Source organism: Lepus europaeus, chromosome 5 (genome assembly GCF_033115175.1).
Source record: "Lepus europaeus isolate LE1 chromosome 5, mLepTim1.pri, whole genome shotgun sequence".
Taxonomy (NCBI): Eukaryota; Metazoa; Chordata; class Mammalia; order Lagomorpha; family Leporidae; genus Lepus; species Lepus europaeus.
Window position 1 is genome coordinate 38,445,377 of NC_084831.1, and position 21,788 is coordinate 38,467,164.

Here is a 21,788-nt window from a genome sequence, read left to right on the forward strand (position 1 = left end):
GTGCTGCCACCTGGAGATGGATCCTTCCTCTTTACTGATCCTTCCCTGCTCAGCAGAGGGCCACGGCCTGTCAGTGACGGGCCACCTGCTCATCCCTGCAAAGCCCCACCAAGACCAAGACTCCTTCCCCTCCTGAGGTGGGGCTGCGGAGCTCCCTGGCGGCACACATGTCTCAGCAGCCTGCCTTGTACCCTCTGCTCTGTGCACCAGCCGGGGTGAGGCCCCCACAGCCATCACCTGCGCACCGAGCCACAGGTCACAGTCTCCTGGTGCACCTGGGCGGCACCCTGTCCACATGCCTCCACTTCCCTCGCCTCTCTGGGTCTTCAGGAGGCCTGAGGCTGGCTGGGAGGAGGCTGTCATCCCGTTTCAATAGCGAGGAAGGGAAGCCATGGGACACTCAGCTGGGAGCGGCTGGAGCGAGGCTCCCTCACTGGAGCTGATGGCCTCTCTGAGGGTGCGTGCTGGCAGGAGACAGAGCTGAGCGCTCGGGGGCCAGAGAGGAGGGAGGCACCTCTTGCGGGAAGGAAGGAGAGAGATTGGGCCCTGGTGGGCACACAGACGGATTCTGCTTCGTCCTTCAAGCTCTGCAACACACTTGGCTGCCTCTTCTGATCCTGGGGGTGGGAGTGGCCTGTGTCATTTATGACAGGCATGGCCGCATGGAAGTGGGTGTCATGTGGGTGTCAGGGTCGTGTATATGAGCGTGAGCCCCGCTGCGTCTTGCCCACTGCCCACTTCTAGGACATCTCCTGGCTCCCTGTGGAATCCTGCAGTCAGAGCACCTGCCCTTGGGGGTCCCCAGCACGTTGAGCTCCCACTGCAGAACAGCCTGTCTATGATGCTCCCAGCTCATGCTCCTCCCCCAGTCTCCCAGACAAGAGCCCTTCCTGCCCTTCTCGGAGTAAGGCTGAGCCAGCCTGGGAGGCCAGGGACTCGGGAGAGAGATCCCGCTGCACGCACCATCCTGGGGAGAAAATAGGGCCACAGTGCAGGTTCAGGGCCCCCAGGAAGGTCTGTTGTTGGCATCTGAGGCCCTAGAGTGGGAGTGGTGGGGGCACAATGGGGGACCTGTGTTCAGAACAGCAGGAGACACACAGTCTGGGTTAAGACAGGCTGACAGGAGCAGGGACACCAGTCCAAGGAAACTGGTGGGAGTACATGGGGGGCAATGCTAGGAACAGGGCCCAGCACCCAGGCACTGACCAAGTGTGGGCAGAGCAGATGATGTCCCTACTCCCTTGGTGGCCATCCTGGGTACAGGAGACTGCCCTAAGGTTGTCCTGTGGGGGAAGGGGCTGCTTGGGTTGACCGGACCTATTTGTCTCCTGGGCTCCTCCCAGGCCTTGCCACCCCTCGGTGAGCTTCCCGAACAGCCTGCAGGCCCTGGGGGCCTTCTGCCAGGCATCCTGGCTTCCTGTCACCTGTGAGGGAGGCTGACAGGTGGCTGGTGACACAGCCAGGATGGATTTTATTTTCACTTCTCTGGAGAAAAGCCCGTTGTCTAAACTCCACTGTCACGGGAGTCCCAGGGGCTGGGCAGGGGGGAGCATCAGGGATCAGATGTGTGAGTCTGCATGGAGCGTGGTGGGCTGTATCAGGCTGGCCTAGGGTCCCGGCACCACAGGGCAGACATCACCTGTCTCCTTCCCCGGAGGGGACCTGACATGTGTCTCTCCCCTCCTCCCTCCATCTCCCAGGGGAAGGCAGACTCTGCATACAAGCTTGTCCAATTTATTCCAGAAGGGAGGGAGGCAGAGAGGCCAGCGTGGATGACAATTGTGTAGTTGGCGCCGTGCAAGAGAGATTTAGAGACAAGATGGGGTGAAGTCAGGGACTGGGCTACAATGACCAACAGCTCTGGAAGATGGACACATGGAACGTATGGAAGCCTTGAGTGTGTGACCCCCATCTTGCAAAAGGGAATTCGGAGAGATGTGATTAAGTGAAAGATGGCCAGGGAAACTCGCCTAGGTTAGCTGAGTGGCTTTGATGAAATCACAAGAGTTTGTGAGAGGGGAGATGTGGAGGGGGTGGGGGAGAGAAATGAAGATGCTGCTGGCTTTAAGGAGGAGGGAGGGGCCAGTTCTGCAGGGTGCCAGGAACGCAGCTCTAGATCTGAAGAGCCGAGGCGAGGATTCACTCCTAGAACCGCAGAGGGAGCCTGGCCCAGCTGGCAGCTTGCTTGTCTCCCAGCAGTGACAGGTGTTTCAGATTCCGACTGCCAGGACTTCAAGAGGAGAACCATCACAGCCATGATAGCGCAGCAGCTGTCGGAACTGCGTACACAGATGGCAGCAGAGGGGAAGGACCAGTGGAGGGGAGGCAGGCGGAGGGCTGCCAGTGACCAGCATTGGGTGCACAGTCAGAGGTGCCGGCAGGAGGGGGACAATAGACAGACACTCAGGTCAGCGGCCCAGAGGATGGTGCGAGAGGACAGAGGCTGGAGGCCAAGAGGCAGCAAGGCAGGCAGGTGGAAGAAGCGCCGGTGGATAGAAAGTGGGATATGGGCAGACAGGCAGGGGGCACGGGCAGGTGACAGGAAGCCAGGACGCCTGGCAGAAGGCCCCCAGAGCCTGCTCTTGTCCCCGCCAGGGTTAGCGGAGCTTCCTCAGACGCAGGTGGATCCCGCTGCTGGACTTCAGCACAAGACGTGGTTTTTGATCCGGGACTCTTTTGGGATCTGGCAGCAGCTCGAAGCGCAGCAGGGTCAGGGCCACGGCCACCTTCAGCTCGTTCATGGCAAATTGCTTCCCGATGCAGTTCCTGGGCCAGGCAGGGACAGCGCAAGGAGAAGCGGCTTCAGGCCCCCTCCCTCTGAGCTGGGCAGGCATTGGTCCCTGAACTCCAGCCCAGAGCTGGCTGCTCCGTCTGCCCAACCCCTCCCCTTACCTCTACCTCAATCACTGGTCACACTCTCCTGACCTTGACACAGCCTACTGCTCTACCAGGGCTAGTTCTGCCCTCGCTGCTGCTCTTGGAAGACAGGAAGTGACTTGGAGGCCAGGGCCAGCCCCGTATGAGAGAGGGTCATCCACAGGAATGATCGAAGTCATCATTCACTGCTAGTTCAGTGCTGGCACAGGCACACAGCGTCAGGCTCCCTGGTGTGGAGCCCACTGATCAGGACCGCCAGGACAGGCTGGGCCACGCTTCCAGGCCCTCCCCCAGTACAGGGCCCCAGGAACTGAGCTCCTCAGAGGGACTCACAGGGTCCACCGGGAAGCTCCTGGTCGGGACTGGTCAGGTCTGCCTCCCTCTTGGCTCCAGGCTCCTGCTTCTCAGCTTCTCAGCATCTGTTGTCTCCTAATTCCGTGCCAGCAATGTCCCTCCTTGTCATGCTTCACTCTCCTCCCCCAACTTTTCTGGTTGCCTTGCTCCTCTCCCTCAACACTGAAGCCCCCACCCTCAGACCCTCCCACGGTCCCCAAGCCCACGGGACCGTGTCTAAATGGTTCATCTGCTTCGAGCCCTCTGAGGACTGCTGCTGACCCACTTCTCCCAGTCCAGCCCCACTTCCTGGCTCAGCTCGTGTTGCTGAAGTCGCCGAGCAGGTGCCCCCTCTGTCTGACTTCTTCAAGGCTCAGGCCAATGGCTTGCTACAGCTCCCCCTTCTGCCAGCCATCTGACTCCCTCCTAGACTTCCAAGGCATGATTAGGGTTTTGTTCATAGACTTCTCATGGTCTAGGCATGCTTAGGACAATGCCAGAACACAGAACATTCCAGAAGCTTCTCAGGAAGTGGCTGGAAGAGTGAAAGAAGGAAGGAAGGAAGGAAGGAATCCTGTCCATTCGGAGCACAGGTATTTTTCTCTGCAGAGCACATTTCTCTCCTTGACTGTGACCCTTTAGAGGTAGAGCCAGTATTTCTCATCTCTGTGCCTCTCAGTTCCGGCAGAGGACTTGGCTCAGAGAAACAGGCTTAGTAACCACTTCTATATTTGAATTAAGTGCATTAACTTCATTTGATTTGAAAAGTTTGATTCAATTGGATTGAAAAAAAAAATAAATCAGAATGGGATACAAGGAAAGGGAACGTTGGTTCTTACCTAGGAACTGAACGCCCTGTGGAGGCAGCAGATGGTTTGCAGATGTCTAGACAGAGCTCTCACCCCAGGATTAACCATGCCCCCCACAGCCAGCTCCTGGAGGCACAGTCTGCTAAAAGCCTGTTCTCTGAGGGTGCACTCACCATTGGAAGAATTCATAGATGCATGGAAGCAAAAAAATGTTTCAACTAACCCTCCACAAGACTTATAGTAATCCACTGGATGGCTCCTACAGCCTTTCGGATTTTCACGGGAGGGACTGGAGTGCGACTGTCCAGCTCCACAGCTACTTCAAGTGGGTTTTAAAGTTACTCATCAGGCACCTCTCAGGGGCTCCGTGTCCTTTACAGAATAGGCAGTCCTTTGTCCTCATTTTAATTTTTTCCAACAAAGGACTTGGTGCAATGTCAGAGTATACAATCTCATTTCACCTGTCAAGTTTTGGGATCTGGTAAAGTGGTAAAGGAAGGCAGACATCCACATGTGGTCGGATTATTGCTGCGACAGAGTGCCGAGGTAGACAGGACGCACCCTGGTGGGACCCTTTCTACAAAGGCCACCGAGACCTTCAAGTCTGTGGCCAGTCAGGGCGCCCGAGCATGCCGGGCAGCAAACACAGGACATCTGGTCCTTTGGTTTGGTGATGGAAGGATTAGTGACTAAGCAGAAAGGTCCGTGGGCTGGCTTGAGAGTGCGTGGGAAAAGGAGAAATTGAAAAGCACAACCCGGGAAGTGTAATTTACACAGAAGAGCCACACCCCCATAGTGAGCAGACCTCCAGGAGGCCCTGAACTTTGGGGCACCCCCAACACTGCTCTGAAACACCCCCTTACGTGGCTCACAGAGACACCCACACGAGGCCTTCCTCCCAGCAATGCCAACACAGGAGGGCAGGTCTGAAGATCCCATGTGGGAACGCAGCAGGTCACAGATGCTGGGGATGAGCCCTGAGATTTCCCATCATTCTCCAACTCCATCAGCGCACACAGGATTCTCACCTGGATCCTCCTGAGAAGGGCAGGAAAGCGTGGCTGTGGCGAGCAGAACCTGGTGCGAAGCGGGAAGGGTCGAACACCTGTAGAGAGCACCAGGGCCACAGGATGGGTGGGGTCAAGGCTCTGCCTCCAACCCATGAGGGGACAGAGCCCATAGAGATGGGAGCCAGATGAGGAGGTGTGGGTTCCGGGGCTCATCCCTTGCCCTCCTCCCAGGACCCTCGTACCTCTGGGTTTGGCCACACCTTCGGGTTGTGGTGAAGGGCATAGATGGAGAGCGTGACTATGACACCTTTGGGGCAGGAAGAAACAGAGAAGAGGCTGATCTCACCCATGGGCTGGGGCGCGTGTCCTGAGCCAGCAGGGGTCACACATGAGCAACAGGCCCAGGTGCCACAAACGATCACTTTGAGCAGGACGCTCATGTGAGAGCAGCGGGCTGAGCTTGGCAAGGGACCTGAGCCTCCATGAGAAGCAGAAAACCAAGAATCCAAGAGAGAGAAGCAGGAAGGAGTTGGCCCTTACTTTCTGGAGCAGCTCAGGTGAAACTACACGAACTTGTCAGTCCTCACAACGGCCCTCCGGAGGAGGTCCTCATGCATCCCCATTCTCCAGAGCAGGTGACCAGGGCTCAGAGAGATCAGGTCTGCCACCCAGCTAGGGTGCAGCAGGGCTGGGATTCGGACCCCTGAGAGGTGTGCCAGTGGCTTCCTACTGTGGCAGGGGTAGCCATCCACTGCTCTCTGCCATCAGTCCTCAGAGCCTGCACCGTGTCTGACTCATGGCACAGGTTCCTTGGTCATCCTCATCTGCTCTGGCCTCATCTGCCTCTACCCTGTCTCATGACATTCACAGTTCCCCACATCCCAGGGAATGTGAATACCAGGGCCCAAGTCCCAGGGCCACATCCAGAGGTGATGGATTGAACACCCACGTGGAAAAGCTTCTGTAGACTGAATCTCAGCGCATTTACCCATCTAAACACACAGTTCTTTGCATTTCCTTGCAGAGAACTAGCCACACATTGTAGCAAATGTGGAGGATGTTAAAAAAAGTACATGAGACAAAGAAGATGAGTGACGGGCAGGATCAGTGCTGAACCCTGTATTGTTGGAGAATGGAACTGCTGTGTGGAGTATTAGAACAAAAGAAGGTCAGTGCTACCAGTCTGAATGAGTTGAGGTCTTGTAAGATGCTAGAGCAGGAGGGTTTTTAACTGGAGAGGGACACAAACTTAGGTCCCATCTGGAATATCAGAATTGGAATGGACTTACAGGTGATCAGGTGAATGTGTCACACTGGAAAGTGCACTTAATGAGTAAGAAAAGGAAGGAACGATTGTGGAGAGTTTGCTGTGGCCCAGCTGTGCCAAGCATTTCACATATTTTATCTGAAACACAAAGGAAGCACTCATTTCTTGGTGAGCACAGGGAGACCAGAGAGGCTTGGAGCTGCAGGAGCTCCCTGGATCCTCCATGTGTCCCAGGGAGCCCTTAGGTGAGGGTGGGGAGATCGTACCCTTGGGCAGGGAGCGTCCATCAGGGAAGGTGATGGGCGAGCTGAGCTCTCTGCCGACACCTGGCACCGGTGGGTAGAGTCTCATTGCCTCCTTGATGCACATGGTGGTGTAGGGCATCTGGTCCAGGTGCTCCCTGAAACAAAGCCCAGGCAGAGGAGGGGGCAGGGCTGGGCCCCCCAGGGCTTCCCCTCCCAGACAGGCAGGGCCCTCCCCCACTGCCTCCTGGGCTCTCACTCACCAGGTGATGGAGGCTCCGTCCCCCAGGAGGCCCTGGATCTCCTCGCGACACCGGTGCTGATGCTCGGGGTGCATGGCCAGAGCATAGAAGATCCAGGAGATGCCGCTGGCCGTGGTGTCGTGGCCCTCGAACATGAACGTGTCCACCTCGGCGCGGAGGTCCTGGTCAGACAGGCTGCTCCCGTTCTCCATCTGGGGGAGGCCACAGCAGGAGAGAGGGCGCGGGCTCTGTCCCTGGCTCTGTGCCTCCAGGCCAAGCTCGGGCCTGCCCTGCACGCACTGACCTTGGCAAAGAGGAGGACGTCCAGGAAATCCAAGCGCCTCTTCCTGCTGACTTTCTCCAGCTCCCCCTCCTGCTGTAGCTGAGCCTTCCTCTGCTTGATCACTCGGTCTGTCCCAGAGCAGTGGTTATGGGAGGAGCTGAGAGCCCCAGCTGCCCCAACCTGGGTGCCCTCGAGGTCAGGGTGGGCGTGGGAGTGGGTGTGTGGGTCGGGGGTGGGACCCAGCATCCTGGGATGGAGGGCAGGCCTCCCTGCATTAGCACAGCCCAGGAGCCTCAGCTGATTGCTGCTGGGCTGGGGCCTCATTCAGTCATCGCCAGTGTGATGGGAACCCCTGCCAGCACCCCAGCATCTCAGCTCCCGACCCTGCACCAGGGAGGTACCCAGTGTGTGTGTCCCAGCTCCTGTAGGAGGAGCATGGGCCTGGCTCTGCCTTGTGAGTTGTCGTCAGCTCCTTTGGGCTGTGCAGGTTAAGGAGGGGACACAGGAGGAGGCAGAACCTGTGTGCTCGTGGGCGAGCTGGCAGGCACGGTGGGACAAGCGGCCTTCAGGGCTCAGCCTGTAGAGGAAGTCGCTCTGGTGAAAGACGTTCCTCACTCGGGAAAAGAACAGGTTGTTCAGGTCCCCAACAGCCTGGATGTAGGAGTGGGAATTCCTGAGGGAGAGGACGTGGATGAGGTCAGAGTGGAGGGGCCTCCGATCTGGAGGCAGAGTGGGGCTCTGGGAGGAGATTCCTCCCCACACTGGGGACAGGCAGCATGGAGACACACACCACTTCTGTTTGCAGTCCTTGTGACCCTGGGGCCTCTGTAGGATGGCAGGAGAGCCAGGCTCCCACCTGTGCTGGGCAGGGGGAGGGGTGTCAGTGATCCATGGCTGAGGCAGGAGGACTCTGGTCTGCAGTTAGAGCTCGGTGTGGGCTGGGTCAGCGTCTTGCCTTTTGTGGAGGTGAGCATGCTAGTCCCTCTGCTGGCTGGCAGGTGCGTGCACACTGATGGTGAGCACAAGGACCCTACAGGTGAAGGGTTATCATAGGCGGTTCCAAAGTAGCAGAGTAGGGAGGGAGCTTACTGCTTAGCCCAGGAGAAGACAGTTTTAAAAAAGTGTTGGATGCCGATGCTGTAGCACAGCAGGTTAAACCCTGGCCTGAAGTGCCAGCATTCCATATGGATGCCGGTTCTAATCCCGGCTGCTCCACTTCCAATCCAGCTCTCTGCTGTGGCCTGGGAAAGCAGTAGAAGATGGCCCAAGTCCTTGGGCCCTTGCACCTGTGCGGGAGACTTGGAAGAAACCTCTGCCTCCTGGCTTCGGATTGGCACAGCTCTGGCCATTGTGGCCATTTTGGGAGTGATCCAACGGAAGGAAGACCTGTCTTTCTGTCTCTCCCTCTCTCTGTCTGTAACTCTACATTTCAAATAAATAAAATAAAATAAAAAGTGGAAATAGTGTTGTCTCAGGGAAGAGTTTGGGAGAAAAGGGTGGAGGAAACTCTACCAAAATTAGAGCGACATGGTGGACCTATGTGGAAGGTGTGGGTGCCCATGGCTCAGGACTCCAGCAGCTGAGAGCCTACGCACCAGCGTTGGAAAGTGAGGTAAGACGAGACTGAAGCAGCCCAAACCACTGGTAAAAAAGCTGCAGGAAGAGCCTAGAGGGAATCCAGTTTGGAGCCCAGTGGGGGAAAATGTACCAAACTACAGGAGAAAAAAAAAAAAAGGACTGGACAGACACGTTTCTGTCTCCCTGATACTCTACAATGGCATCTTGTATCAAGCCAATAGAGCGGGCACCATTTTGGACATACATAACAGCTGCGCCAACTCGTGTCTGTGTCCAGTAACCAGGCAAGTGGAGACTCCCGACTCTGGTGGGGAGAACTAACAGGGGACTAACAGCTGTGACTGTGTGAGGCTTTGTACTGAGACTGAAAAATAAATGAGGATGTGTGGGAGGAATCACGGTGTGGCTGGGACTTTGAGCAGTCACAGTGGGAGATTCCACATGCTCAGGGTTTTCTGGCTACCTGGTGAGAGACATTGCAGGGGAATCTGAACTTACACTGAGGACTGCACAGATCCTTTGTGTGGTCTTTGGGACAGAGCAGACGGATAATACACCCACTGGGGCTAGCGCTCAGGCACTGGTCTCCTTTGAGGAGAGGAGCTCAGCTGAGCAGAATAAATTTCCCTTCTGATAAAAAAGAGAAATGCCAACCAACAAACACACCAATTAAAGAAACAAGAATAAGGAGGACTACATGACACTCCCAAAAGAATATGACACTTCAATACTGGGTTGTGAAGATGATGAGATGGAAGAAATGCAGGAGATGGAATTAAAAAAATTGATCATAAGATTACATAGAAGTAATCAGAAGCAAATGTGTGAAATACTGAAATCCATGCAGGAGCTGAAAGAAAATTTCTCCCATGAAATTGAGATCTTAAAGAGAAATCAAAATGACATCTTGGAAATGAAGAATTCAATAGAAGAAATAAAAAATGCAGTGGAGAGCCTTAACAACAGAATTGGTGAAACAGAAGAAAGAATATCAGACTTAGAAGAAAAAGCACAGGAAATTATGCAGTCAAACCAAAGAGAAGAAGAGGAAATTAGAAAACTAAAAAACACTATTGGGAATCTATAGGATACTAAACAAAGAGCCAATATATGGGTTCCAGGAGTTCCTGAAGGCATGGAAAGTGAGAAAGGATTAGAAGACCTTTTTAGTGAAATAATAACAGAAAACTTCCCTAGTTTGGAGAAAGAAAGGGACATCCAAGTATAGGAAGCACACAGAACTCCTAATAGACATGACCAGAAAAATCCTCACCATGACACATTGTAATCAAACTCTCCATAGTAAAATATAAAAAGAAGATTCTAAAATGTGCATGAGAGAAATGCCAGATTACTTTAAGAGAACCACTAATTAGACTCACAGTGAACTTCTTTTCAGAAACCCTATAGGCTAAAGAGGGAACGGAGAGGTATAGTCCAAGTCTTAAGAGAAAAAAACTGTCACCCCAGAATATTATACCCTGCAAAGCTCTCATTTATGAATGAAGGTGAAATAAAGACCTTCCATAATCAATAGAAATTGAAAGAATTTGTCACCACCCATCCAAGCCATGCAAAAGATGCTTAAGGACATGTTGCACGTAGAAACAGAGAAACATGGTAATCACTATGAAAGAAGGTAAGGGAAGAAAATCTCTTAGTAAAAGTTCAAAGGAAATTAAAAGTAAAAAATAGGAATATTTTTGGAAAAATGGCAGGGCAAAGTCATTACTCATCAACAGTCACCTTGAATGTAAATGTCCTCAACTCCTCAGTTAAAAGATACAACCCCTCAGTTAAAAGACACAGATTGGCTGAATTTATTAAAAAAAAACCAATCTATTTGCTACCTATAAGAAACAAATCCCAGCAATAAAGATGCTTGCAGACTGAAAGTGAAAGAATGGAAAAAGATATTCCATACCAACAAACCAAAAAAGTGCTGGTGTAGCCATCCTATTATCAAACAAAATAGATTTTAACACAAAAACTGTAAAAAGAGAAAATGAAGGGCACTATATAATGATTAAGGGATCAATTCAACAGGAAGATGTAACTACTATAAATGTATATGCACCTAATTACAGAGCACATGGCTATTTAAAAGAAATGTTAAGGGATTTAAAGGGAGACCTAGACTCCAATACAATAGTAATGGGGGACTTCAATACTCCACTTTCAGCAATGGACAGATTATCAGACAGAAAATAAACAAAGAAACAGCAGAGTTAATTGACACTATAGATTAAATGGATCTAATAGATATCTAGAGAACTTTTCATCCTAGAGTTGCAGAATTCACATTCTTCTCAGCAGTGCATGGAACTTTCTCTAGGATTCACCACATACTAGGAAATAAAGCAAGTCTCAGCAAATTCAAAAAAATCAAAATCATACCACAAAATCATACCACCAAAATCTGACCACAGTGGAATGAAGCTGGAAATCTGTAACTCAGGAATCTCTAGAGCATATGCAAACACATGGAGACTGAACAACCTGCTCCTGAATGAACAGTGGGTCAGAAGAAATCAAAAGGGAGATAAAAATTTCTGGAAACAAATGAGGATGACAACATAACATATCAAAAACTTATGAAATACAGGCCGGCGCTGTGGCTCACTAGGCTAATTGTGGCACAGGCACACCGGGTTCTAGTCCCAATAGGGGCACTGGATTCTGTCCCGGTTGCCCCTCTTCCAGTCCAGCTCTCTGCTGTGGCCTGGGAGTGCAGTGGAGGATGGCCCAAGTGCTTGGGCCCTGCACCCGCATGGGAGACCAGGAGAAACACCTGGCTCCTGGCTTCGGATCAGAGCCATGCACCGGCCGCAGTGCACTGGCCGCGGCGGCCATTGGAGGGTGAACCAATGGCAAAAGGAAGACCTTTCTTTCTCTGTCTCTCTCTCTCACTGTCCACTCTGCCTGTTTTAAAAAAAACTTATGAAATATAGCAAAAGCAATGTTAAGAGGAGAGTTTATTGCAATAGGTGCCTTCATCAAGAAATTGCAAAGGCGCCGAATAAATGAGCTATCACTACATCTCAAGGATCTAGAAAAAGAGAAAACCAAACCCAAAACTAGTAGGAGAAAAGAAATAATTAAAAATAGAGAAGAAATCAACAAAATTGAATAAAAAACAAAAACAATACAAAAGATTAGCAAAATGAAGAGCTGGTTTTTTGAAAAAATAAACAAATTTGACACACCATTGGCCCAACAAGCCAAAAAAGGAGAGAGAAGACTCAAATAAATAAAATTAGAGATTAAAAAGGAAATGTAACAACAGACATCACAGAAATAAAAATCACCAGAAATTACTACAAAGAGTTTTATGCCAGCAAACTGGGAAGCCTAGAAGAAATGGAGAGATTCCTGGACACAGAAAACCCACCTAAATTGATCCATGAAGACATAGAACACCTAAACAGACTAATAACCAAGACAGAAATTGAATCAGTAATAAAGGCCCTCTGAACAAAGAAGAGCCTAGGACCAGATGGATTCACTGCTGAATCTTCTAGACATTTAAAGAACTAACTCCAATTCTTCTCAAGTTATTCAAAACAATTGAAAGAGAGGGAATCTTCCCAAATTCTTTCTATGAAGCCAGCATCATAATTATTCCAAAACCTGAAAAAGATGTAGCAGAGAAAGAGAATTACAATTTCTTTGATGAACATAGATGCAAAAATCCTCAACAAAATTCTAGCCAATCAAATCCAACTACACATCAGAAAGAGTATCCACCCAGACCAAGTGGGATTTATCCCTGGTGTGCAGAGATGGTTCAACATTTGCAAATCAGTCAATGTAATACATCACATTAACAAACTGGTGAACAAAAACCATATGATTATCTTGATAGACGCAGAGAAAGCAAAACAATTAGGTATAGAAGGAACATTCCTCAACACAATCAAGGCAATTTTTGAAAAACTCACGGCCAGCATCATATTGAATGGGGAGAAGTTAGAAGCATTCCCACTGAGATCTGGTACCAGACAGGGATGCCCACTCTCGCTATTACTATTCAATATAGTGCTGGAAGTTTCTTGCCACTAGGCAAGAAAAAGAAATCAAAGGGATACAAATTTTGAAGGAGGAAGTCAAACTACCTCTATTTGCAGATGACATGATTCTATATATAGGAGACCCAAAAATCCCACTAAGAGAGTATTGGAATTCATAGAAGAGTTTGGTAAAGTAGCAGGATATAAAGTTAATACACAAAAATAAACAGCCTTTGTATACACTGACAATGCCATGGTTGAGAAAGAACTTCTAAGATCAATCTGATTCACAACAGCTATTAAAAAATACCTTGGAATAAATTTAACCAAAGATGTCAAAAAGCTCTATGATGAAAATTACAAAACATTAAAGAAGGAAATAGAAGATACAAAAAAAGGAAAAATCTTCCATGTTCATGGATTGGAAGAATCAATATCATCAAAATGTCCATTCTTCCAAAAGTAATTTACAGATTCAATGCGATACCAATCAAAATATCAAAGACATTCTTCGCAGATCTAGAAAAAGTGCTGAAATTAACATGGAGGCACAGGAGACCTCAAATAGCTAAAGCAATCTTATACAACAAAAACAAAGCCAGAAGCATAACAATATCAGATTTCAAGACTTACTACAAGGCAGTTATGATCAAAACAGCTTGGTATGGTACAAAAATAGATGGATAGCCCAATGGAACAGAATAGAAACATCAAAAATCAATCTGAACATCTACAACCGACTTATATTTGATCAAGGAGCTAATATCAATCTCTGGAGCACCATTCAACAAATGGTGCTGGGAAAATTTGGATTTTCTTATGCAGAAGTATGAAGCAAGACCCCTACCTTAAACTTTACACAAAAATCCACTCAACATGGATTAAAGATCTAAATCTACAACCTGACACCATCAAATTATTAGAGAACTGGGGAAACCCAGCAAGACACAGGCACAGGCAAAGAGTTCTTGGAAAAGACTCCAGAGGCACAGGCAGCCAAAGCCAAAATTAACAAATGGGATTACTCCAAATTGAGAAGCTTCTGTACTGCAAAAGAAACAGGAAAGTGAAGAGGCAACCAACAGAATAGGAGAAATTATTTGCAAACTATGCAACTGGTAAAGGATCAATAACCAGAATCTACAAAGAGATCAAGAAACTCCACAACAACAAAATAAACAACCCAGTTAAGAGATGGGCCAAGGACTTAAAGAGGCATTTTTCAAAAGAGGAAATCCAAATGGACAAAAGACACATGAAAAAATGTTCAGGATCACAAGCCATCAAAACCCCAATGAGGTTTCACCTCACCCCATTTAGAATGGCTTTTATAGAGAAATCAACAAACAACAAATCTGGTGAGGATGTGGGGAAAAAGGTACCCTACTCTACTGTTTGTGGGAATGCTAACTGGTAAAGCCACAATGGAAGACAGTTTGGAGATACCTCAGAAATCTTAATATAGTCCTACCATATGACCCAGCCATCCCACTCCTCGGAATTTACCAAAGGAAAATGAAATCAGCAAATAAAAGAATTATCTGCACCTCCATGTTTATTGCAGCTCAATTAATACTAGCTAACATGAAATCAACATAAATGCCCATCAATGGAAGACTGGATAAAGAAATTATGGGATATATATACTCTATGGAATACTATACAGTGGTAAAAAAAACAAAAACAAAATCCTATCATTTGTAACAAAATGGACGAATCTGGAAAACATCATACTCAGTGAAATAAGCCAGTCCCAAAGGGACAAATACCCTATGTTCTCCCTGATGAGACAACTAACAGGACTCTGACAACAGATTCTGTGACTAAAAGGATCTGTGACAACTACAGGCTTCCAAAAAGGAAACCTGTAGAAGTGAGATTGAAACTATGAGAAGCAATGACTTGAACAGCCCTTGTCGTAACTGTTGAGGAACAGTTTATTTTATTATTTTTTATTATTTTCTTTTTCTATTTAATATAATTGGTAGAACTCTTTACTAACACAAAATTATTTATAAGTATATAAATCCAACTGAAAATAGATCCCAGTAAAAAAATAGGAGTGGAGGGGCCTGTGCTGTGGCACAGCAGGTTAAAGCCCTGGCCTGCAGTTCTGGCGTCCCATATGGGTGCCAGTTTGAGACCCGGCTGCTCCACTTCCAATCCAGCTCTCTGCTGTGGCCTGGTAAAGCACTAGAGGATGGCCCAGGTCCTTGGGCCCCTGCACCCACATGGGAGACCCGGAGGAGGCTCCTGGCTCCTGACTTTGGATCAGTGCAGCTCTGGCTATTGCGGTCATCTGGGGAGTGAACCAGCGGATGGTGGACCTCTCTCTCTCTCTCTCTCTCTCTCTCTCTCTGCCTCACCTCTCTCTGTGTAGCTCTTTCAAATAAATAAATACATCTTTAAAGAAATAGGAGTAAAAATAAGAGAGGTAGGAGCTATATAGTTTGGCACACATTCCCATGGAATTACCCCTAAGGATAAAGCTAAAAACTTGCCATGGGACTCCAAATCCCATTAAACTGTGTGGTACTAATGCAATCTTACGTGTTAAAGTGATCAAATTAAGTGTGTAATTGATTGTATAGATAGGATTAAGTGTCAAAGGGATCACATAAATAAGACCAAGTATCTGGTAATAACAATAGATAGAATTAAACAGGAGAGAATGTTCCAACATGGGAAGTAGGATACACAGCAGATTCATAGGATGGCAGATGTCCTAAACAGCACTCTGGCCTCAGAATAGCCTTTAAGGCATTCGGATCTGGCTAAAAAGCTCATGAGAGTATTTCAGGCATGGAAAGCCAAGACACTGTGGCAAAAAAAATGACCTACATGAAAGATCTATGTGAGTGAGATCCCAGCAGAAAGAAGGGACCATCAAAGAAGCAGGTATCTTTGTCTGAAGGGAGGAGAGAACTTTCACTTTGCTTATAGCCCTATCTAAATACTAAAGGAGTTTGTGGACTCAAAAGGCTTCCATAGCCTTGGCAGCTCATGTGATCAGAGACATCCTAAATAAGAGTGTCAATTGTGAAATCAACAACAGGAGTCACTGTGCACTTACTTTCCATGTAGGACCTCTGTCCTTAATGAGTTGTACTATGAGAAATAATTGTAAAACTTGCTCTCAATCAGTACTTTATATTTTGTGTGTGTGTGTGGGGGGGTGCAAATTGTGAAAATCTTTACTTAGTATAGAGTTGGTCTTCTGTATATAAAGTTAATTAAAATGAATCTTAATGAAGAATGGGATGGGAGAGGAAGTAGGAGGTGGGACAGGAATGGGGTTGGAGGGTGGTTATGGGATGAAGAACCGTTATATTCCAAAAACTGTACCTATGAAATTTGTATTCATTAAATAAAAGCTTTCTAAAAACAAACAAACAAACAAAGAATTATCACAGACCTGTCTAGCTGGACGCTGCCCTGGTGGCTGAAGGCACACTTCATGATGGTGTCCAGGGTCATCAGGGAGACGTGTTGGAAGACCTCCAACGAGGCGTCCTGGCTGACCAGCTGCTCCCATTTGTCCTGTGGGGAGGCTGAGCTTTGGCCTTGATTCCCACCCAAGGCCTGGGCCAGGGAGCTGAGGTTCTTTCCCTGAACCCCCAGGTGTTGTGTTTAGAAACCCTCACACAGAGCAGATGTAATGTAACAAATTGTTTGTAAAGCAAATATTTGTAAAATGAAACTTCTGTTTTCACCAATTTTATCACAAAATTAAACATAGTCTAGCATAAGATTCAATTTTAAATTTTGAGATCCAGTTTTGATCTTTTAGATGTTGAGAAATGTATTTATTTGGGGGATAAGGAGCGAGAGGCCTGACTCTTCAGCATTCTGAAAGTTGAGCATCTCAACAGGGGGACAGCAGGGCCTTCGCTTCCTTTGTGTTCATCAGGGGTTTGCTGAGCACAGCTGAATGAGGAGTCAGAGTTCTGATGGGAGGGGCTGACGGTGTGGCAGGTGTGGCTCTGAGAATGGAGCCCTGGTGGGCACTTCGCTCTGTGGCTGGCTCACAACCACGCGGAAGCCGTGGGCCCCAGGTCAGAGCCTCTTTGAGGGATGTAATGGGAGGTCCACCCTGCCACTGAAGCTGCTGTTGGCCAGGTCAGCCAGGAGCAGGTCAACTTGCTGTCTGGTGAGACTAACTATTCCTCTAGTTCGCCGTGCAAAAGATTTGGAAGTGGGAGGCCAGTGGCTTGTGTCCACCATGGCCCTATCTTCCAGTATGATGAGCAAAGTGTGGAGTCATGTTGATGCATGGACGTCCTCTGAGTCGTGCACCTTTGGGGAACCCTGCTGTCCTATCAGTGGCCTGAGTGCTACTTTGTGTGGCTGTGTCTGATGACTGTGGGCGCATGAGTTTGGCAGTGGAGTCTGTGACTGCATGCTGGGAGTGGATGTGTGAAGGTGACAGACAGACGGACTCACCAGCATCACTCGGACGGAGTCTGCCATGAGCCCCACGTAGGGCTTCAGGATGTCGTAGTGGAAGGCTGGGGTGAGCATGCGCCGGTGCTGGAACCACGTCTGCCCGTTCAGCAGGAGCAAACCGTACCCTGGGCCAGAGATGAGTGTGCATGTGTGTGTGTGTGTGACAGGATCAAAAGGACGACCTGGGACAATTTTGGGGTACAGAGAGAGACTTGGGGGAGAAAGAAGAAGGTGCATCATGGACAAAGGCAAAAAAATTGGTGCATTTTAGGATTGTGAATTTTCCAACTGCACTGGAACATGCAAGGTTATAATGACTGTGAGATAAAGGGGGAAAAGAGTTGAGGAGAGGAAGTTAAGTCAGTGCCAGGCTGAGCATGTTTGGAGAAGAATGAGAAATGCCAGGAGGATTTGAGCCTCAAGAGGACTCACGCCAGCTTTAGGAAGCGATGAGGGTCTGGTTAGAAGAGAAATGAAGTTTGATTGAGGGATAGGGTAGTGACAGTGGAGGCCACCACTCACTTATCTCAGTGAGCCAAAGTGATAACTGCTGGTAAACTTAACTGGGAAGTAGGTACAGTCCTAGTTTAGTTGTACATACCAATCCAGGGAGCCAGCATCCTGTAGGAACCTTGAGCCTTTGGGTCTGAAAGACAAGTAAGGACACGTGTTGGCAGCAAGGGACCAAATGAGGCAGTACCCTGCAGTAGCTGTGGTTCACACCATGGGCTGTCATCAATTCCTGATGACTTTCAGTTGGCAGTTGGTCCCATGAAACCTCCCGCTTGCCTCTCATCCCCTTCCGTCTTGTCCAGAAAGTCCATTGTGCTCAGGAAGGTAGGCTCAGGGCACCAGCATCCAAGCACCCACAGGACCAGGAGGATGAGTTGGTGAGAAACGTATAACTTTGTCCTCCATGCCCAAGTTTGCAGTTTTTCTATCTTAGGGTAGCTTAGCCATTCCATGCACCAGAATAGTAAGAATATGAGGTTCCCAACTCAAGTCTGTATGAATATGAAGTTCTTTTTCCAGATCTGGGGCAATTGCATAACATAACAGATTATCTCAGTTTTGGCTAAAGAAAGGGGGGAAAAAGAAGAAAAAAGAAAATGAAATGCAGTTCTGTGCAGCTGTTTGATAAATCCAGTATTCAGTAAATATGCTGGTTCACTTTCTGGCATGGGTGTTGGGAGTATGGTTGGGTGGGTGTTTAGGCATTGATGTCTAAAATGCCACTGTCTCTCTGGGATTTCACAGTCACAGAGGTAGAAGCCCAACAGGGCAGGGCTGCTCCAGCTGGGATGAGGTTTCACGCTTACCTGATCTCCCCAGAATCACCTTCATGTAGTCAGGGTCATAGATCAGGAGGTGGGCTCTGCTCCCCCATAGCCAGCGAGGACAAGCACTTGGGAATTTCTCCACCCATTTCAGTATCACTTGTAACTCATGGCCATTTTGGAACTGACACCAAAAGAAAGAGAAATCATTAAAACTCATCATTTAGTTCTAGTTCTTGGACAGCTTCAGGGAGATAGTTCTGGCCTTAAAAGTTCTAAGTAGTGATTTGGAGCTGTTTTTGACAGCTTATCTGGGCTGGAAGCCAGTCCTTTGGCCTCTCCCAGGCCTTGCTCTAAGATCTTGCCCTAGGACTCTCCCCCCTCTTGGATGGAGCTGTGTGACTTCGAGGACTTGTGGGTATCAGAGCCTCAGCTGTTGGTGCCAGCTCCATACGCTCCAGCTATAGTCAGATGAGGCCAATGTATATGCTTTTGGTAAAACCTCTTTTTACTCTGTCTTAAGCCTCTGCACCTACAGTGCTGACAACGCAGGAGTGGCTCTGTGGCTTTCCAACCCTTGAGCTGATACTTTCCCTCCTTTCTCTGTCACTCCACACACCTGGCCTGAGCATCCCTGTGCCAGGCTCTGTGCTGGGCAACGGGGTAACGGGGAGGGAAAAAGTGTTCTCCCAGGATCTCACTCTCCAGGGTGTGCAGGAGGAGTAACGGGAGGGTGATAGACTGTTTAATGTGCAACTTCAAGTCAGTACCAGTCACCTGGAGGACGTCATGTAGGCCACCTCCCTCTGTGTGCCCTTGACCCTGAAATCACACATTCTGGAAATTCCCTCAGTCTTGGGCCAACCAAGCCAGCTGGTCCCCTACACCTGACATTACACCACTCCCAGCCCCATCCAGCAGAGGGAGCTGTTCCCCATGTCCTGATTCCTTCGGAGACTCCTGCCTGTCGTCTCCACACGCTGAATCCCACAGTACAAGGATTCCATCAATGGCTCATGTCTGTTCCCAGGCAAGCCCAGGCCCAGGCAGAGAGGGTGACTGAGTGACGGGGACAAGGAAGCCCCTAGAAGCTTGGTTCTATGAAAACAGTTGAGGCTTTTGGAGGTGCTCAACCTGGAGTTGGAGAGACTCAGATAGTGGTGGTCTTGCCCTCCAAGGGCAGGGCTGCCAGGATGGAGGGCAGGTGTGTAGGAGGAGGGAATGTGTGACAGGGCTGGGTCACAGCAGGACAAGATGCCAGTGAGACGGGAGCTCCCCATTGCTAGGATGAGGCCAGGGATAAGAGGCAGTCTGAGCGTCCCCTCGTGGCCCTGTGCTCCTGCATCCTGTGACCATGCTGACTGGGTTCTGAGAGCCCCGGCCACCCCTGCCCTCCCAGTCCCTGTCCCGCTCCTTCCTACCTCTCGACTATGCCCCAGGAGCCAGTGGAAGGGCGGGCACGGGAACTGCTGGAGGGCTTTGAGCAGCCACTGGCGGTGCAGGTAGAGCTGAGCTGCCTTGAACAGCAGCAGGAGCAGACCCAGCAGGGCTGCCGCTTGGAGGAGCCCAGAGAGGCTACCCGGGAGCCGGGTGGGGCTCAGCGCAGACACGCTCATGGTGCAGCGGCTCTGGACCTGTGACTGTCCCTCCCTGTCACTGACCCTTGTCTAAGTTTTAGGAGCATTGCCCCGCCCACTTGTGGGGAGATCAAAGGGTGGGGGCAGAAGTTGACCTCACAGAGCAGAGTTCGTTAACCCTGGGAAGAAGTTCATAACACCCTGGGGAAGAGAGCCAGCTGGCAGTGACAATGTCTGTGGACACCTGCCCAGCTCCGTGTTATTCCCAAACATTTAATGAGCACCTACTATGTGCTAGGCAGTATGCTCAGTGTTGGGCTGTACGTTAGCAAGAATAGATATGAGCCCCAACTTCAGGGAATTTGCAAGCTAGTTTATTTGAACTTCAATAAGCGTGGCTGCATTTATTACTGCCTTGACTTCGTCGATCAGACACTGAGGACAGGGAGGTGAAGCGCTGTTTTTCAGAGAAAAGCAGTCATTGCGAGTCCAAGGTGGGATTAGCACCATTTTCTATTGGATTCCCAAACTGCCTCCCTCCAACAGTCTCAGAAATGTGACCAACACCCTTTTCCTTGCCTTTCCTCCTTAAAGGTGATTCATTGTACCCCATGAGGTGCCACAGCTCCTTTTTTGTCCCCTAATTCTGGGCCCTGTGAAAAACCTCAGGGAGATGGGCAGACAAGCATTTTCACCCCACTGCCCTCAACTTTGCCCTAGTTCAGTATTTGCGTTCCATCTCGCTCTCCAGCCTCCCTCCATGACCAGGGACTCTTGGACCCTGGCCTTTGTCCTACTTGACTCAGCACCTGTTGTGCACCTACAGCACGAGGTGAAAAGAGCAAGGAGTAGAAAGAACTTTGAAGCCAGGGAGCGCGGTTTGGAATTTTGGTTGTTGAGTCTTTTTGCCTTGTCCAGTTTCTGAGCTCTTCATGATCGTTGGGCCCCTGCTGTGCTGTCAGCTAACGTTGAGTATTTACTGTGTTCTGAGCAAAGACCTTTACGTGTTTTCTCTCACAACATCCATACTGAAATGTTCGTATGTCTGTGTGGCAGCCCCCCAACTCTTAGGAGCCATTGCACACTTGCTGTGTTTTACTCAGCATTTCCAAGGAGCGGGCAGATCTGTCAGGCTACCCTGCTCCAGGGTTGTGGGGGAATGAGCAGGCCATGCCACAATGGCCGCTGGCAAGCGAGCGTCAGTGACTCAGGAATGGCTTTGAATCCCACCTGGCAACGGAGCCTGCTTGGCAACAGGCTGTGATTGGATGGTTTTGGAAACCACATGGCAAACAGAGCCTGACTGACAACAGGCTGTGACTGGTTAGGGCATAAACCGCCCCTTGACCTGATTGGCTGTCTTGGCTATATAAGATGTTGTAACAACTGAAATAAACGAGTCTGCAGGCTGCTTGCCTCAGGCTTGCTTTCACCCGACTCCCGGGGTCTGTGTGGTGACTCCGCGCCTCTTGCCCCCACCACGCTCCTCCTCTCAGAAACAAATCCACACTGCAACACAGGGTTAAGCGCCTCATCCTTGTGTTTAGGTGTAAGTGAGGTGCAGGGTTACTCCTGGATGCGTGGGGATTCACTTTCCCCCGTTTGCCCACCTCCGCGTGTCTTTGGTCAGTGTCACGTCTCCACCTCTCCCATCCCTCTGGGACTAGGTTCAGCGCCCTCTTTTCACCCACAGCTCTCAGGGCCGTAATGATGGTGAGAGCCATGGTTCCGTCCTCTCTGAACACAGCCAGCACGAGCCATTCTGCCTGAGCTGATGCCAGGGGCCCTGCTGAGCACCCTGCCAGAACATATTCAGCTCAAACTCCTGCCCCGACAG

General features: G+C 49.6%; 1 protein-coding gene across 1 annotated transcript; it reads right to left on the bottom strand.

Moving 5' to 3' along the window:
• Positions 1-1,720: 1,720 nt before the first annotated feature.
• LOC133759761 (cytochrome P450 4A6) lies at positions 1,721-20,019 on the bottom strand. Its single transcript, XM_062191257.1, has 12 exons — positions 19,796-20,019; positions 18,417-18,558; positions 17,699-17,743; positions 17,095-17,222; positions 16,067-16,191; positions 7,582-7,736; positions 7,085-7,191; positions 6,802-6,992; positions 6,563-6,696; positions 5,272-5,336; positions 5,048-5,124; positions 1,721-2,766 (listed from the first exon to the last, which is right to left on the bottom strand). Exons 1-12 carry the CDS (start codon positions 19,988-19,990, stop codon positions 2,598-2,600), a joined length of 1,533 nt encoding a protein of 510 aa, XP_062047241.1. The 5' UTR covers positions 19,991-20,019; the 3' UTR covers positions 1,721-2,597.
• Positions 20,020-21,788: the final 1,769 nt, after the last annotated feature.